General features: G+C 40.3%; 1 protein-coding gene across 20 annotated transcripts in view; it reads left to right on the top strand.

The window, feature by feature from the left end:
* The first annotated feature begins 683 nt into the window (after positions 1–683).
* Positions 684–19577, top strand: part of CDC14A (cell division cycle 14A) — a 151552-nt gene continuing 132658 nt past the window's right edge. For 2 of the 20 annotated variants that reach the window (XM_077120103.1, XM_077120100.1), the window contains exons 1-2: positions 6435–6536; positions 8499–8589. In XM_077120103.1, coding sequence (XP_076976218.1) covers positions 6443–6536; positions 8499–8589 — 185 coding nt within the window. In that variant the 5' untranslated portion in view covers positions 6435–6442. Of the gene's footprint in view, positions 865–6358; positions 6537–6623; positions 6639–7530; positions 7696–7773; positions 8072–8498; positions 8590–9482; positions 10042–10066; positions 10166–11803; positions 11833–19577 lie in introns of those variants that run through there. The other 18 variants (XM_077120105.1, XM_077120104.1, XM_077120117.1 and 15 more) reach the window with 15 other exon arrangements.

Raw genomic sequence — 19577 nt, 5'->3', positions numbered from 1 at the left:
CTTCACAAAAGCTCCTTAACTCTGTATTTATTGCAACCTGTCATGTATCTGCTATATGGAGCCTTATCTATTTCCCTTTATAGACTGTAAATACTGTAAAGACAGGAACTCAGCCTTGCTCTCCATTGTAATCTTTGCACCTAGCACAGTCCCAGGCAAATAGCAGACAGTGAGTATTTGCTCAGAGAATGAATGAATATAAAGAAAAAATATATTTTATATTAAGGGCAATAAAACATAGCTCTGGAGGGAAATATTTTAGAATAAGTAGAAAGTATTTTTTATTTTTTTATGTTAGATTATTCATTTCACTCTTACATTAAAAATTCCAACTATAATTTAGATATAATTCAAAGAATAACATTGACTCTTCCTCTTGGAAGACTTGGTACATAGAAGTTGTAAAGAGGTTTTTTTCCGAATGGCACTCAATATTATTATGGGTGTTATTAATAACAAGAACAAGCATCAGAAATCTGTTCAATAGGTATGTAATATTTTGTGATTGGAAAAATGAAAACCAAAAGTATCCTGTTAGTTTATTTAAAATACTATTTCCTCCTGGAGTATTTCTCCATATGCAATGGACGCACCAGGAAACATGGTGTTCCAAAATGGCATCAAGGGTCACCGTGGGAACTTCAGAGAACAATAACATCTGCACCCCAGCCTTCTGGAACGGAACGATTGAAAGAATGTGAGCCAGAGAAGGGGAATTTAGGAATCCATTAATGTTTTAGTAGGATTGTGGGCCCCAGTCATAGCCTGGAGATAGGTGCCATGGTCACAGGATTTCAGAAATGAAAGATGGAAGTTAACTTGTACCCTGTGGCGTTGTCTTCAGTTGACAGAGGGAACTTCTCTGTGAGTGTGTATTTTGCTTATGTGGTTGACTAGAAAAAAATCAAATAACAATACATAGATACAAGCAGATGTAATCATTTGAGGCTTGTGAAAATCAGATTTTGGAAATAATACAATATTTCTTAATTTAGGCTTTAACAAAAACAAATGTTTGTGTATTATAGAATTACATATGACAATTTTATTTAATTCTCCTATTATTCTTATGAATTAGAAATTACTATAATCCCTATTTAACATGATGAGGAAACGAAGTCCAAGATAATATATATAGTTAGCGGTAGAGGGATGCCTGAAAACCAGTCTTTTGAGTTTATATTCCAGTACTTTTTCCCACTGCTTCAAGTAACATTCATCTCTCAACATGTTTTTATTCATTTTGTTATTTGTTCTCCAAATATTTGTTGAGCATCTGTTTGTGCCAGTTTCCTTATCTACAAAGTAAGAACAATATTGTCTACCTCCTAGGCAACTAATATAAGCACTGAGGTATAAATTGCTGGGCTTGGTTTTATATTAATATTAATATAGTATAATATATTAATAATATTAGCTATTATTACTTTCCTGACAGAAATATGTACAGAGCATAGTAGGGACATACATTAAATGTGCATGTGGAAGTGAGTATTCAAAACTTGATATTAAAATGTATAGCTCACTATCGATTTTCTCAGCAGTATAATAGTGGTGGATGCTGGTGATAGTTGAGGTTGTGGTAGTGGTTAAATGAGGAGTGGTATGGAGAATGTTATTTTATATAGTTTTGGGGAAAAAAAGTCCACTTTTTTTTCTCTTGTAAGAGTAGAAATGATGAATAAATGTAGATGAATAAAGTCTATACAAATTTAAAAATGCGTTGGCTTGTTAGCCTATTTGAAAGATATAGCAAACTGGTTAATAAATTGACCACTTATAAATATGTTGACCTAGCCATGAGACTTTCTTTTACTTCTAAAACTGCACTCGTCAAGGATGACCAATTTCTTTAAATTTATTTGGAAATGCTAATTAGATTGTTTTAGTTAAGGTTTACTAAACCACTTTTTTTTTTTTGCATGGGCAGGCACTGGGCATTGAACCCAGGTCTCTGGTATGGCAGGTGAGAACTCTGCCTGCTGAGCCACCATGGCCCACCCGAAAGACTATGTTCTTTTTCTTTTCATGGGCAGGCACCAGGAACCCAACCCAGGTCTCCTGCATGGCAGTCAAGTACTCTGCCTGCTGAGCCACTGTGGCCCACCTGAAAGAGGATTTTTTTTTTTTTTTGACATAGTCAGGCTCCAGAAATCGAACCCAGAGTCTCCAACATGACAGATGAGAACTCTGCCACTGAGCCAACGTTGACTGCCCTAAACCACTATTTCTTAAACTATGTTCTATAGAATGCTGGTATACTATCAATAAATCACAGGGCTAGGAAAACACAAATTTTTATAGAAAAGCCACAGGATAACAATTGCGATGGCAGATAATGTAACATCTTTCATTATTCCATTTTGAGCTTATTTCAATTTTTTTCTGAAGAAAATAGTTATTGATATTATGCATGCATATTATTTTTGCTTGCTATTTTATTTTCTCAAAGTTTAAGAATAAAAGTTAAGCCAATTTACGAGAAAGTTGAGAAAACTTTTAATAGAAAAGATTCTATTAATATTAGAGCAAACAGCTATGTAACTTTGGAAAATCAGTAATTCACTATGGCCTCTAGTTCTTCTCTTCTCCTCCTGGTTCTTACTGTCTTTGATTCTGGTTTGGAATTCTTAAACAGGCATTGGTGATTAGTCTAATAGAAAATATGGCAAGATTAAGCCAAGATCTTAGCATCTATAGGCAATATATTATATGAACACACTGTTTACATATTTTGTTTTTGGTTCTATGCTAGTGACATTTAAAATATATATTTATATAAAATTTATATAAAAATATATACATTAATAAAAACAGCTTCAAGTTATTTTTGACATCAGACAAGGAATTATCAAAATTTTATACAATTCAACTACCGTTCTTTTTTTTTTTTTTTAAATATTTTTATTGACCAAACAAAACAACATACAAACACAAACATTCTTAACATTATGAACATTTCATACTTGGTGTATAATCAGTGGTTCACAATATTATCACATAGTTGTATGTTCATCATCATGATCACTTCTTAGAACATTTGCATCACTCCAGAAAAAGAAATAAAAAGAAGAGAAGAAAAACAAAAAAAAGAAAAAACTCATACATACCATATTCCATACCTCTCTCTCTTTGACCAAATATATTGGGTAGTATTTTCATCTACCCAATATGTTTTAACCTTTGTTCTCCCTATGTTTTTCTATACCCCGCACCACTCCCTTTCATTGATCACTAGCATTTCAATCTACTCAATTTATTTTAACGTTTGTTCCCCCATTATTAATTTATTTTTAATCCATAGTTTTTTTACTCATCTGTCCATACCATAGATAAAAGGAGCATCAGACACAAGGTTTTCACAATCACACAGTCACGTTGCAAAAGCTATGTCATTATACATTCATCTTCAAGAAACATGGCTCCTGGAACACAGCTCTACAGTTTCAGGCACTTCCCTCTAGCTTCTCTAATACACCTGAAACTAAAAAGGGAATGTCTATATAATGTGTAGGAATAACCTCCAGGATAACCTTCTGACTCTGAAATCTCTCAGCCACTGACACTTTATTTTGTCTCATTTCTCTCTTCCCCCTTCTGGTCGAGAAGGTTCTCTCAATCCCTTGATGCCGAGTTCCAGCTCATTCTAGGATTTCTGTCCCATGTTGCCAGGGAGGTTCAGACTCTTGGGAGTCGTGACCCACATAGAGAGGGGCAGGGCAGTGAGTTTACTTGCCTTCAAATTACTTCCAATTTCAAATTACTCAGAAGTCCAAGTTTCTACTGCTTCTTATTTTGTAATCTGAAATTTAATTTGGAGGAAAAACTCAAGGTATTTATTCTACATTTTCTTTCACTTGCCTAGATAACTTATCACCACTACTGTACAAGTAACTAAATGAGGGCTATTCTAATGAGAAATGTTGATAATTTTATAAGACTAGCATATGTAAATTTCACAGCTGTCAGGATTTTGACTATCCTGAGCTCATTATTCCTTGATCTCTTCAAACAAGAAAGAATATTACCCTTTCTTCTTGGAGTTAAAGGAAAAAAATTAGATTTTTTAATGTTTTTCACTGATTTCACTCACATATGGCTCTTTCATGAATGCTTTTTTCTAATCTCAGAAATGGTCACACTGGGTCACCACTGGCCCGCATTCAGTCCTGGGATACGATTTATGAGTAATATAAATAAATTGGGGAGAGAGTGAGTGGACAGGGATGGGGCTTGAAGCCATGTAAATTAAGAAAAGGTTGAAGAAAAGGGGAATTTTATCTGAGGATGATTAAAGGGAAGAGATGGCACAAGGCATCTTTGAGGAGTTTTCATGTGCAAGAGATACTAGGGGTGTTCAGCATGGTCTCCAGGGCAGAATTAGAACCAAAGGGTGACCACATATTTTGGGGCTGAGAGGGACAGTAAGCTTCCTAGCACTAAAGGGACAGAAGAACAGGCTACAGGACTGCCTCACAGGCAGAATTTAAGCAATTTTTGAAGAGCTAGATTAAATATTTTCAACCTGAAGACAGTTCTATACTTGATTTTAAGTTTACATATATCACTTTCCTTTCCTGCAGTTGGGTTACAGCTTAATTCTCTTTGTATTTGCTTTATGTGTGAAACATTTTACTGCTTAAAATGTAATTCATTTCCTTACATTTATATTAAATTGGGTGATTAAAAATAGTTTCTTCCATTATATTCCTCCATAGACTGTAAAAAGATGCCTTTATTATGAAACTATAACCAACAGAAACTTTGACCTCATGATAATTGAGAGAATAGTGTTTTATGATCTCATTAGAACCTTTCTATGTATGTTTGCTGGGTGGTGACTCTCTTCACAACTTTTCTTGAAGAATTTTCTATACCATTTAGATTATGCAGATTTTAAACTTAAAGAAATCTGTTTAGATTGATAACCATTTGTTTTCTTTTCATGCAAAAATTATTACTTATAGACACTTAATACTTACAAAATTTAATTCTAGTATTCATATTATGATGCTCCAATAAATATTCCTTATTTGGTAAGGAAAAATAAACTTTTCAGCTTGAGTTCTTGATTTTAAGGACTAATTTTGAGGTCATAATTCACTCGAATAAAATTTCTAAGTACTGGAATTACTTGAAAGTTTTGTAAACTCATTTTAGAAAATAACCAGAGCATAATCAAAGTGTAGATATTTGGGTTCTTTTCATTCGTCTATTTTTATTTGTGAAATTAAAAATTTTTACTTTGAATGAGAACTGATTTCTTTTTTTAACACAATTTTTCTAACAGAACAGTCCATTGAAATGCTGTTAGGAAATATGTTAAGCGAGCTTAGATTCTACAAGAATTTTAAAAATCAGCAAATTTGGAAATAGATTGCCATCTCTGGATTAATTTAGCCTTAAAACAAAGTGAATACATTTACTGAAAGATCCCTGCTTTTCACATATAAAATCACAATTAGAACTTCCTTTAAATAAAAGTTTTTGGATGAACAAACTAAGATTTTGGGGAATAAACATTAGGCAAAATTCAACTAATGTGCGTGTGGACAACATGTCTGGGAGATGTTTCATTCTTTAGAACTCTATGGGCACTGCTGGTAACCTGTTAAATATGGAATGCATCTCAGGTTAGCTGCGGAACACCCATTAAAATGAATCTTTGCAGGACTCTTGAGTTTTTCCCCCTGGTGAAAATTAGTGGACTGTAGGATAGGATCTTAGTAGTTTCTTCCAGCTCGAAGTTTATATGGTTCTGGCTTAAAAGGTCATAGAGAGTTTGATGTTAGGGCAGGTTCTGTTTTAACTCTCTTAAAAAGGTATGCTTGGTTAGCATTGCTGAGATTTACCGAATAAGTAATCTGAAATATCAAAGTAATATTTGTTTATCGTTTAGCTTTTTGGAGAGCCAAAGAGACAGTAGCAAACGCATTGAGCTCTACTCCCTGCCTCAGAACCCTTCCCCGAAGACAGTCCAGGGGCGCTTCCCTTGCGCGCCCCCTCGCTTCCTAAAGGTAAACAAGCGACGCCGACCCTAAGGCTGGCGCACATCTCTTTCCTCTTCTGGAGACGCCCCTCAGCGCGCACGCTTTTCGGTTGGCGGGTCGGGAGCGCCATTTTTGCAGGCTAGGGAATGCCCACTAATGAGACACTTCCACGGGACCTGTAGCGTGGAAGTTGCTCAAACAGTACGAAGGACCTCGCCGACGCAAGTCAAGAACCTCTGTGAGAGGAACCGCTCGCTGCAGCGCTCCAGCGGAGATTACGTGAAGAAACGCTTTGTGTTCCTGTCCCCCTTTGACGTGCGGCCCCCTCCCCTCGCCCCTGCCGGGCCGCGCTGCCCCGCCCCCTCCCGCGGCCCGAGCTGAAGAAAGGTTAGGCGTTTGTGATGACTTTGCGCCGACGGTGGCGGCCCGCGGAAGAGGGCCGGGGGAACCGGATGGGAATGTTTTTCCCCGTGAGAACAAAGCACAAGTTATATCAGACTCTAGTATGTGTAGAGGAAACCAGTACGTGTACTTCTGAACTGGGAGGTAGCACTCCTCTCATTTTTGGGAAGACAGAAACCCTGAGTGATGGGGTTGATTAACAAGTTAGCTAGAAGCGAGGCAGGGTGTGGAGAAAATGTGAGGGCTGTAAGTGTGTGCATGCATTTAAAAGTTTAGGAGAACGGGGGTGGGCGGGGCAAGGGAGAAGGGGGATGAGGGTCCGAGAAGAAAAATCCAGACTAGAAGACTTTGTGGGGGCAGAAAAGGAGGGGGCGCCGGCGCATCCTTGCCTCGCTGGCCTCAACAGCGCCCTCCTCGACGTCCCCTACCAATTCCCCCGTCCCCCACCGATTCCCCCGTCGCCCACAAGTTCCCCCGTTTCATTCATAAGTTTCTGGTCTGGAGGCCCCGCCCGCTCCCCTCGGCCGAGGGCCCAGTTTCCTGTACAGCAATTGGTGAACGGCAACAAAGCCTTAGCAACTGGCTCCTAGTGACCCATGGGGCGCCCGGAAACTGGGGTGCGGGACCGGTGCGGAGAAAGGAGCGGGACTGTCCCTTTAAGGGAGGGCCGTAGAGCCGTGAAAGTGGAGGGGGCTGGGGGAAGGCGGGGAGGAAGGTCTGGGGGTGGGCCTAGGGGGAGGAGGAGGAAGAGGAGCTGCTGAAAGGAGGTGGCGAAGGTGCAGCCGGAGCAGCTGCTACCAGCCCGCGGGCACAGGAGTCCTGCCCGCTGCCCCACGAATAGCCACGGGCGCGATCGGGGCCAGACGTCTCCTCCTCCATGATTACTTTGGGAGCCGGGGGAAGACTTTGCCCGGCTGTGAGAGCTGGTCTGCGTTTCCCAGGCGCGGCGGCGGCGGCGGCGGCAGCAGAGCAGCAGCAGCAAAAGCTGCAGCCGGGTCCGGCTCGGAGCGGCCACAGCCCGGGGCGTGTGCGCACCGCGCGGAGCGGGCTCGGGCTCCCGGCGGAATGTCCCCGGGGCGCCCCGCGCGCTGACCCCCTGGCCGTCTCCGCCTTCGGCGCCTTCTGCCTCTCACGGGCCGTCTCGGCGTTGGGGACTGCGAGCACCCAGGCTCCAGGGCAGTGGGAAAGCCCCCGGGGGTGGGTGACCTCAGCTGGCCACGACCCAGCCCCCTATCCGTGCGTATCTCGCTTAAGATGGCAGCGGAGTCTGGGGAACTAATCGGGGCTTGCGAGTTCATGAAAGGTGAGGAGCAGCCGCCCCGCATCCTCCAACCCTCCCTCGCTCCGACTCTACACTTCTGTTCCCTAAGTCCCAACCACGGCCCCCAGCTCCTTCCCGGCTCCCCCCAGTGTCCCGCAAGCCTCTGTGCGCGCTCTGGTCTCCACTCCGTACTCTCCTCTCCCCGAGGACCCCCTGCTTCCGGCTTCTCTTTCTTGCGTCCCTCGTTCCTTTTGCAGCTCCCTCAGATGGCCTCCCCGCCCTGTGGTGTACAGTGCCGGCTTCTGCCCCGGCTCCTGCAGGCAACAACTTGGGGATCCTGCCGCGGGAGTTTTCTTCGGCCGCCTTTTTCATACCCTTGGTGGCCTCCGTTTTCCGGACACCCCCACCACACCCCCAGGTTTCCCCTCTCTTCCTCTTCTCGAAGTCTCCGGAGCTGCTGGGGAGAAGCTTACCTCCCTCTTCCTCCTCCGCAGCTGCCGAGGTCTGGAGATTTCTGAACCAAACTTGCATCTCCAGTTCGGGGAGTACCCCCAGCTCCTGTCTACTCCCACTGGCCTGAAACAAGGGAAATGTGGGAACTGTGCTCCCTGCCAGGCTCCTTCAACCAGTCCTACTCTTGCCTCTTAAACTGTTGTGCTCTTGGGTCTCAAACGCATTCTGGGAGAGATCAGGTTTTCACAAGAATTTCACGTGTTATTGGGATCTTTAAATTATGGGCAGCAGTTATTTTCATTGCAGTGATCTTTCGTTTATTATCTCCATCCCCACCTCCATCTTCCCTGTTTCTCATGTGTTTTCTCCCATCTTTTAAACTTGTCTTTCAGATCGGTTATATTTTGCTACTTTAAGGAATAGACCCAAAAGCACAGTAAATACCCACTATTTTTCCATCGATGAGGAGCTGGTCTATGAAAAGTAAGTTTCTGTGTTTTTTTTTTTCTCAATCATTTGGCTTGTTGGCTGTTTGGTGAGGAAACACCAGGTACTATTATGGTAGTTTTAGTCACTTTGCCCAATGGTGCAAGTAACAGTACCAAATTTTTTTAGGCTCAGATGCTCAGGGAAAGTTAATATAATTTGAACCTGTCACAGTTTGGTTCTTTGAGACTTCGGTCTATATTAGTTCTCCCTATCACAACAACAAACAGCACTAATAGACTCATTATCACCCCCCAGAGTAGGAGAGACACACTCTTCACCAGATTAATTGCCCTGTGAATCAGCCACCTAGCATTTATGGAGCACCCGCAGGGTACAGGGCAGTGTGTGTTACAGGTGTTTAAGCTTTACAGTTCACAAAGCCTCTGTTGTATCTCAGGATATTTTTGTTTGTGCAGTTCATTTTTGGAAAATGGGACACTTCAGCTGTAGGGAGCTGTATCCAAGTCCTATTTTATGAGTAAGATTCTGCTTGTTTGGCAAATTATTGAGTTATTTTATTTGGTTGCCCCATGTTTCTTGGTATTATTATCTTTGCCTTTGAGGAAGTAGCATAGGAGTGCGGATTGACTTTGCTTCTATGGGATTAGGGTTGGAGAGTGTTTAGAGTAGGAAATTGTTTCCTATGAAGGACCGTTGATCTACAGGAAAAAGATATCTCATACTTTAAGCATAGTAAAAAAATTAGAAATGTCCATTCAGTTAAAGCAACCAGTAATAAGGAATAAGGCAGTGACTTTGTTCTTTCATTGAAAGAGTTTGTGTTTCAAAGGAGTCTAATATATTCTGACTTAAACATTTAATTTTACTTTCTTGTTGTCTTAACCAAATGTGCATTTAAGTGATATATTCTGACTTAAACATTTAATTTTACTTTCTTGTTGTCTTAACCAAATGTGCATTTAAGTGAACACAGTTAAATGAACCATAGTCACTCTAGTAAATTTTCTAGGGATATTTTAAAAGGGAGATTGGCAGGTCTGCCTAAGAATTGTGGGTACCATCTTGCATTCAAAGAGTGAGAATATTCTCAACCTTCAAGAACCTATCATTCACTTTAGGGAAAATGGAATTTACTACTTTGTCATAGGGGTTCTACAAACTGATGTCTTCAGGACATTTTTCTTAGTGGTGCTGGGGGGGGAGGGTTTTTCTTGAATGTCTGAAGTAAATCTGAGAATGAGAGAGCGCTTTGCTGTGCCCTGAATGTCCAGAGTTCCTGAGGCAAAGAGGTCTCAATGCCTGGTGTCACATTACAGCTCTTTTCCATAGAATGGAGTTACACACAGCCTGCTCCCTGACCCTGTGTACCTGGATGATGTCACTGCCAGCAGGGTTTATTGAGTGTCCACTTTATTGTTAGGAATGTGCACTGTTGTGACTGTCTTTTTGTGAGGTTAAGGTTTGGGAACCTCCCATGCGTCTGAGGTAGGGAGTGTGCATATGCCATTATGTTCAATTCTGCGGTGACTAACATGCCAGAGGTTGTTAATGTGCCATTGAATAAGCTCAAGTCATCGAACTCTTGAGTTGCTTCTCTTGGGATTTCTAGGTGGTAGAGCTGGCAGAAAATTAATTTATATAACTTAGGCAACACACAGTGTTGAATGAGTTTGTGATTCTAATCTAGGTGGTAGACCTAGTAGAGTTTTAGTTTATTCAACTAAGGCAACACGCAGTGTTGAATGGGTTTTTAATTCTAATATTGATGTATCAGGAAAAAGATTTGTGATTTTAATATTAGTATTTTGGGAAAGGGCTCCAAGCCTGTAGGGGGAATAAAAGTACTGCAAATTAGGGGTGTGGAAAAGATGACTGCTGTAAGAGAAACATAACTTCTATTCTAGGAGTAATTCATAGGGTAGTAACACATCTGGTTGAAAGGTTCAAAAAAGAATTGATTCATAGAGGAATTAAAAGGGGTTTGAAGGATGGACAGGGTTTTATCAGGTAGAGAAGTCAGAGGAGGTATCTAAAAGAGAGAATAGCAAGGACCAGTGACTTAGAGGAAGGAGGCCATGGACACATGTTCAGGGACAGTAAATTCTACAGTTTGCCTGGTGTGTGTCCAGGACACATGTGGGGGAGGTAGAATAGGAGGCTCAGAGGTCAGATGGAGGCAGAATGAATACCAGGGTGAGGAATCCATATAAAGTTTCCTCGGTAGGTCATAGGACTCCATTGAGGGTTTTGGGACGGTCCATAGATTTGCACTATAGAATTGAAAATAATGGCAAATGTTTATTGCTCAATAAGCATTTAATTTTTTGCCAGGATCTGTTTTTGGTGCTCTACAAATATAAATTCATTTGCTTTTTACAGCTATTCTAAGAGGCGGGTAGTATTATCATTCCCATTTTATATAGATGAGAGGCCCAGAGAGGTTTGATAACTTGCTGTGGTCACAGAAGTAAAAAGTAGCAGAACTGGAATTTGAAACTAAACCGTCTCTTAATGGAAAACACATATATGCTCTCAGAAAATTAATATGATAGCATCACTGAAGATGGATTAGAGAGGAGATGGGAACCTACTTAGAAAAATTCTGGAGTATTCAAGGGTAAGAAACAAGTGTCTAGATTAGGATGGTGGCAAACATGGTGGAAAGAAGGAATCATAATCCAGGTGACTTGACTACAGATCAGGTAGGTAGATAAGTGAGAAAGTGGGGAGCTAAGGAAAGAGAGGAGTCAGATAAGTCTTTAAGATAGCCTGGGTCATCTTGAGCATGCTGATGCCATTAACTGAAACAAAAACAGAGTGGAAGAATTGGCTTTGGTGGGAAGGACTCTTGTGGTCCAGGAGAGTATAAATAAGTACCAGAAGTCACTCAGCTAGTAGATTGCCGAGTTGGGGTTCATGTTGCAGGCAATCTGCTCAGGAGTCCATGCTATTAATGTAGAGGAAATTCCCAGATGTCCTGAGCCTGAGGCTGGTAGGGTGGGGTGTGGAGCACCTGTCCTGGTAGGCTTGGACCCTCTCATTTAGTTGATATGATGGCAGTGGTAGGAGATATGCTGCCAGGCCCTATCTGAGAATGTACAGTGGTAATTCAAATTTTTTTCTTACAATTTCACTTTTTTTGTGGGTGTAATTTTGCCTTTTCTCCTTTCTGTGAACTGCCAAAAAGAAAAAGTAAATTAAGTTAACAATTATATATTGGTAGGACAAATGAAAGCAAAAGAACTGCTGTTTTTATAAGCCTATGAAAACTGCTTGGTAAGTGGTCTCTCAGCTTAATTGGTATAATTTATGATGTAATGATTTCTGCACAAAATTCTCCTAAAAGTACAGAAAACTATCTCGCTTTTAAAGGATGATGAGTTTGTATTCTCTTCCTCCTTTTTCCTTTACTCCATCCCAACCTTGCAAAAATAATGCAGTATTGCTCGGGGCCACTTTTTTTCATCCTCTGTTTTGAACATTTACATTTAAAGATGGGTGCTTATGTAATTGTGTACCTATGTATATAACCAACATTACTGTGTATTATGTATTATGAATATATAGATGTATTTATGTATATCCGCCTGTTAATTCTTAATTCCATGACCCACTAAAGGCAAATTTTAAACTTTCTAGATATTGATTTGTTCAAATACTTGCTGTTTGACCAACTTCTAGGCATTCCAAGTGAGTAGGCAGTCTCTAATGATGATGAACTTTTTTTTAATTAAAAAAATTTTTTTAAAATACCAAAAAACACCGAACAAATGCAAACATTCTTAACTTTTGATCATTCCGTTCTACATATATAATCAGTCATTCACAATATCATCACATAGTTGCATATTCATCATCATGATCATTTCTTGGAGCATTTGCATCTATTCAGAAAAAGAAATAAAAAGAAAACAGAAAAAAATTCTATACATACCATACCCCTTACCCCTCCCTTTCATTGATCACTAGCATTTCAATCTAAATTTATTTTAACATTCGTTCCCCCTATTATTTATTTTTATTCCACATGTTTTACTTGTCTTTTGATAAGGTAGATAAAAGGAGCATCAGACACAAGGTTTTCACAATCACACAGTCATATTGTGAAAGCTATATTATTATACAATCATCTTCAAGAAACATGGCTACTGGAACACAGCTCTACATTTTCAGGCAGTTCCCTCCAGCCTCTCCATTACATCTTGACTAACAAGGTGATCTCTATTTAGTGCGTAAGAATAACCTCCAGGATAACCTCTCAACTCTGTTCGGAATCTCTCAGTCATTGACACTTTTTTGTTGTTGTTTTTTACATGGGCAGGCACTGGGAATCAAACCCAGGTCCTCTGGCATCGCAGGCAAGCATTCCTGCCTGCTGAGACACTGTGGCCCTCCCTCAGCCATTGACACTTTATTTTGTCTCATTTCACTCTTCCCCCTTTTAGTTGTGAAGGTTTCTCAGTCCCCTGATGCTGAGTCTCAGCTCATTCTAGGGGTTTTCTCAATCCCTTGATGCTGAGTCTGAGCTCATTCTAGGATTTCTGTCCCACGTTTGTTGCTTCCTATGAAACGGAGCTCGAAGGATATTAAGGAATGACGAGAAAGAAGGAAAGACACAGATGGGTTCAGGGGGTCTGAAACTTAACTTTAACAAACAACAGACAACTTTATTCTTAACTAGTTCCTACTTATATACTGCAGGGTTTGCGTGACTAAAAGCATGCATACATTTCGTGGTAAAACAGAGTGCCTACTTTTCAGTATATTACTCCCTACATACAAGAGATAGCTAACAAGACCTTGGGGTTTAAGAAAAAACAAACATTCTCTCCCTCTCAGACTGTCCTCCAATTAAGCAGATAACAGTCTCCACAGTTTACTGCCAATGCCACTCTGAAGCCAGTCACTCCCAGTAACCCTTGGCTCCTACGCATGTTGCCAGGAAGGTCCACACCCCTGGGAGTCATGTCCCATGTAGACAGGGGGAGGGTGGTGAGTTTGCTTGTTGTGTTGGCTGGAGAGAGAGGCCACATCTGAGCAATAAAAGAGGCTCTCTTGGGGGTGACTCTTAGGCCTAATTTTAAGTAGGCTTGACCTATCTTTGTGGGTTAAGTTTCATATGAACAGACCCCAAGATTGGGGGCTCAGCCTATAGCTTTGGTTGTCCCACTGCTTGTGAGAATTCTAATCATGATAAACTCTTATTCAGTTCTTTCAGTTTGCTTGAGTGAATACCCAGGATGTAACTGAAGTGCTAAATAGAGGGATCCATGTCAGCTGTTGTGGAGCCAGTTGGGGCAGCTTCAGTGTTTTGCTTGAAATAAGTTCTTAAGACATCAGATGTTTCATTTGTAACTTCATAAACACATTCCAAAGCCAAAAGTAAATGACTTATACTCTGACCGAAGCTCAATACCTCTGAACCTTAAAAAAAAAAAAAAAGTAAAAAGTAAAGAAGACTGGACACATTTTACAGCATGACTTAAAAACCTGTAAGTGGTTGGGAATTGCTGTAGAGAAGCTAACATTTAAGTGAGATAGATTTTAATGCAGACCACTGTGCTAATGCTTTGGGGATTTACAAAATGCATAAAGAAAGAAGAGAAAACAAATGCAGTGCAGTTCAACACATGATAAAGGCTGTAGATGAATCCAAGGATTTCAAGGGTTGTAAGGAAGGAAGCGATCATTACTGCTCAGATTGATTGAGACTTCTTAGAAGTGGTGTTTGAACAAGGTTTTGAATGGTATGTAAGAGTTTGATGAGCGAAGAATATATTTTATGATCTTTGGGTGGCCAAGTAATATCTGTTAGCACAGTGCCTGCCATAGGGTTAGTGCTCAAGAAATGTAGTTGGATGAATGAGTCAGTGAGCTAACGAAGAGGAAGGGAGTAAAAGGAAAGAAGAGATTTCTGGCAGATGCCTAAGAAAAGGTACACAGGTGTTTGAGGATAGCAAGATTTTGTTAGATGAAGCACGAGATTTGAATAAGGGGGTGGTCACAAATGAGGCTCGACAGAGGTCACAGGTGAGTCTGGACATGTAAGTGGTGACTGGATTGTGGAAAGTCTCTTGGACCTCATTGAGCCCTGCATGCTTGTGAAGAGTGGAGTGAGGCTGAGCAGATATCTGAGGCTTTAGGAAGAATGCTCTGATGGCTGGGAGGTGAAGGGCATTTAGACTATGACCGGAATCTAGGAGGGAAGTAATAAAGACTTGGATTAGAGTTGTCACAGTGGGAACAAAAAGGAAGGGCCAGATGTTGGAGGGAGAGGCTCAGAATGATGGATTGACAAGATTTGGGACTGACTGGACAAGGGTGGGAGGAGATGGAAGATGGGTCCAAGGTTTCTGGCTTGGGTGACCGGGAGAAAGTAACACCTTTAATAGGTGCAGTATGTAAACCACAAGGAGGGCCAGCATTTTTTGTTTTGTTTTTGTTTTGAGGGTGGAGAGCAGAAGAAAAAAGGGGGGTCGTTGTAATGAAGTCTTTGCCTTTTGTGATCTTTAGGCAGAAAATAGAAAATGTTCCCCTAGATATTAGATATTTACTGGTTTACAGTCTGGGGAGGTGAGTGGGACAACTGATCTCAGTTTCCTTTCTGGCTTTGTGATTTGAATTGGGCTTTCTATACTTGTGTACAATTCATTGTTTCTTTTTAACTTTTTTTTTAAAGCTTTAGTTAAATTTACTTCATTGAAATGCTGGTTTTGTAAATCAATTAAACACTTCCAGGTCCACCAAAGAATTATATATTAAATGAGAACCATCAAAAATATTTCTCTACTACTTGAAAATACGTGACATTCTGAGCCCTTGACAGCTCGGAAACATCTGGTAAATGATCACAATTATTTGTGATTGATGATGAATTTCCTTATAAAAAGTATAGTTTTGAATAAAATGCTTCAGCCAAGCACTTTTTGTGATTATAATTTAATATTTTGGTCTGAAACATGTTTATATCCTATTGCTGAATTGAACAACTTGCCAGTTTGGACTTGCTAACTTGTTATGAAATTTAGTTTTCTTTTGAGAACCACAAAAGATAGTTTATTCAAAATTTGGTCTCTTTGATGGATGTAGTCTAGTAATGTATTTACCTAGTTTTCTCTGGGAGTGTGGCATTGTAGTGAGGCAGTTTCTAAAGGGAATTACAAAACACATCTTGAAATACCAAAACAGTCTTTCAATTTAAATAATTTATGGGAACCTTTCTAAAAGAAATCTGTTTTCCTGCCTTCTTGAAGAATTTGCTGATCATGAATTTACTTTTTTCTGTAATACTCAGACTATACCATTATGAATACATTGATTGTACAGTTTCACTGTAATTCAGCTATATCTTTAGAGGCTGTAAGGAATAAAGGGTTCTTTGCTTGCATGCCAGATGGCCCTGTTTACTAAACATCTTGTGTCTTTTAGTGGTTTTAATTTATTCAGCCAGGTTTTACTGTGACTTGCTACTATGAGTTGAGTGCTTGCTAGTTGTTACTTGCTTTGGGGTTAGCTTTTGACATTGTTGCAAATGTACCATCCCTGATAGCTGCTTCTACCCTATAATCTCATATGAAACTTCTAATATACCATAGTCAGGGAGACCAGATCTAATATTTTATTAGCATTGGCTACAAAATAAGGCTAAGTAGGTTCTGAGTGAGACTGGGATACTTCTATAAACATAGCTAACGGGCATGGGATTTTTGGCAGCCTTTAGGAGGAACAAAATGACTTTGCCCTCTTGGCTTCCTTGTGACTCTCCCTTATGTTCCAAATGGTGAGATTTCTGAACTTGTCATTCTTGTAGAACTGATTTCTTATTTACACATTTCTCTTCTTTAAGGGAACGTTGAATTAATATTGCATTTGCATTAGTCCTGGTAGTTAAATTATTGACTCTCAGCAGCTAAATTAATCTGAAATGGTAAACCCATTTATTAATTAATTTTTTAAATGTGAAATGAGAAAAAAAGGCTTCCAGGCCCCTGTGAGTGTGGGCTTATAAAATAGTGCTTTCCCTGTTCTTCTCAACCTCTCACTAGCATTGTGGTAAACTTTGTTCCAGTGTCCCAAAGCTTTAGATGCTTGTAACTTGGCAATACTCAGACAGAATTGAAGGGGCTTCTAAGAAAAAAAGGAATTGAAGGATGTATAGTTGCAGTATGAGTCCTTTTAGGTATCAGGGTTTACTTCTGGAGCAGGTCACATTTGCAGCATGCCAGTTATAAAGATGCAGGTTGTAGGGGAAATTGGTTGGGATGTTTCTAACCTTTTCTTTCATAGACTGGTGTGGATGTTCCTGCTAGTCTTAGGTCTTCTTGCCCTCTCTTCCTTCTTAGTTCATTTTTGTCAATATTGTTTATTTAGTCTTATTTTATACCCAAAGCCAAAAAACCCCAAAACTTGTGATATCTGATGTCTTATCCCACACTAATCTAGTGTATAGTTTAGAGGGATTAGAAAGCAAGGAGGAAGCAGTTTTGCAGATGAACCAACCAGAGCTATCGGTTATTCACTTACTCAACCATCCCTGTGCCAGATGCTAGGGACACAGGGATGAGCAAACTTTAACACCGCTGCTGCTTTCAGGGAGCTTCTAGTCCAGCGGGGGTGGGGGGAGGTGGGGTGGGGGAGGGGTGAAAGGAGGGGTGGAAGGGGTGGATGAGTATTTGATATAGTCATCAAATATTCAGACACAGGGTTGCAGTATTTTTAAGTGTTCTGAAGGAAAGACATAGATCTAAAGGATGCATAAATGTTAACCAGGCAAAGGGAGAGTGGCTATTGCTAAAGGCCTGACGCAGAAACTAAAAGAAATCCCAAGGTTGGAGATTATTAGTAATAAAATGGGAGCAGGGTACAAAATGAGGCAGATGAGAGAGACCTACCCAGGACCTTGCAGGCAACAATGAAAGCTGTGGTTTTAGTTCCAAAAGCTTAGAGAGGTAATGTGATCACCGCTGCAGGTTTTAGAGTGATTATTTTCCTTTTCAGGGCCTCAGCTGCTTTGTGAAATGTGAGGGTTAGTCTTGTATGTCCACGGGAACAATCATCGTTCTCTTTCCTGCCAGAGCCACGTGGTATATTCGGTCTGCATAGCCCCCCTTACCTTCAACACTTTTCATGAATAATGGGGTTAATTTACACTGTTGGAGAGTATTTGTGTGGGAGTGAATTTTAATCTTACCAGTACATTCCTGAAGAAGCCTCCTTTTGTTTTCATTAATCTAAACATAGAAGGGAGTTTTCATTAGCTGATGACTTATTATTTTCAAAGAAGGAAGTCACAGAAATGTAGACTCTGATGATGGAAGGTTCCTTGCTGTTTGGCTTTAAGGCAAGTGATGACACTAACCCATTTTACAGAAGCTACGGAAGAAGCCCTGAGAGGCTGTGCCACTTGCCCCAGGAAGGAATCAGTAAGTGGAGAAGGTTTCCTCATATTCCCAGTGCTGTGCTTTCTTAAAAGCCTGATAATGCACTAAAGGACAGGAGGGACAGTTTATATTGGGTTCTTTCCTTCCTTTCCTGAGCTCACCTTTCTGCAGTTAAGTAAATAACAATGATGTCAAGATTCTAATATATGAAGCTGTTTATGGGGTTGTTCTTGCCTCCAGAAAGCATAGTGAAGAGGGAGAATGGTCTGAGATTCTGCCCCCTTCTCAAGTAGACGCTTTTGTAGAAATGCTTTCTGTACCCAGACCCAACACATTCAGAAGACAGAGTGGATCAAATAGGGCAGGCAGCCCCTAAGAAACATTTGAACTATTGAATAGACTAATAAAATATGATAGCAGGAAAGAACTTTAGACTCCATCTAATTCGGTGGCTTCATCTGATAGGTGAGGATGTGGAGTCCCTGAGAGGCTAAGACACCAGCCCAGGAACCTTAAATGAGGTTAAAATTTCTGTACAAGGCTGGAACTCTTAAATTTCAAAATCAATCAATTAACACTAATCTAAGATCAGGGCACAATTTCAAGGTCCATGTTTTTGCTTCACCTGTACAGCAAAACCAACCACAGTCACATTTATGTCAGCTTCTTGGGGAAGAGGCTGTCCCACCTCCAGAACATCATACAGCACGCAGCCTGATGGAGAAGCAAAGAACACTGGAGGCCCTAGCCGCAATGCAGTCACTCATTTATTTGTTGGTTGGTTCATTTGTTTTTGAGTAGGAGAAGCTGAGGGGTCCCTGAAATATATCCATGTTTTTCTCTGCTCAGATGAGATCAAAGCCCCTTTACCTTCCCCTTATCCCACACCCCCAACTCCCTACCTCTAGAATGTGGGACCCTGGCTTGACTATGGCTCTGGAGGCCTCTTCCTAGGAATTTCCAGGATAGAGAAGACACTGTTTGGTGCCACTGACTTGAGATTTAGGAGCCCACCCAGCACTGAAGTTTCTTTATAGAGTCATTAAAGGGCTTATCTCTATTATTTTTTCCTTCTCTTCTTCACTGTACTCAGGTTGGTGACCTTCCATTTCTTCTTTTCTACTCTGAGCCCAATTATTCCATGCTCCTGCTTTTGTTCCAAGTTGCTCAAATACATATTTCATACTTTTTTACTTTTAGTTGATATATTCATATTTTTGTATTTGAATATTTCCATATAGCTCATGGTCTTGGATTATAAATGTGTTTCCATTCCCCCCCCACAACCTCTGTTGAGGAAGATTCTTGCAAAGAAGTATGTTGTTGGAAATTGTCTTTATTCATGACATTTTTTCATGACATTTTATTATACTGAAATTATGATAGCCCAGCATGATGTGAGCAAATATGCCCATTTTTACAATGATCTGTGACGTTTTCAGAAATATATTTAGCTAGTTAGAAAATGACATATATTTAGTTATATATATCTGTTATATATATATATTATATATATATTTTTTTTTCTTAGAAATTAGGGAGAGGTTATATAAAATGACCTTAAGATCGAATTCTTTGACTTCATATTTGTCTGTGTCAATTCTGACTTTTGAAGACCTGTTCCAAATTACTCTTGGCTTT

This window comes from Tamandua tetradactyla, chromosome 11, assembly GCF_023851605.1.
Source record: "Tamandua tetradactyla isolate mTamTet1 chromosome 11, mTamTet1.pri, whole genome shotgun sequence".
NCBI classification, from domain to species: domain Eukaryota; kingdom Metazoa; phylum Chordata; class Mammalia; order Pilosa; family Myrmecophagidae; genus Tamandua; species Tamandua tetradactyla.
Note: the sequence above shows the minus strand (reverse complement) of the source record. Positions and strands in the feature narration are given on the sequence as shown.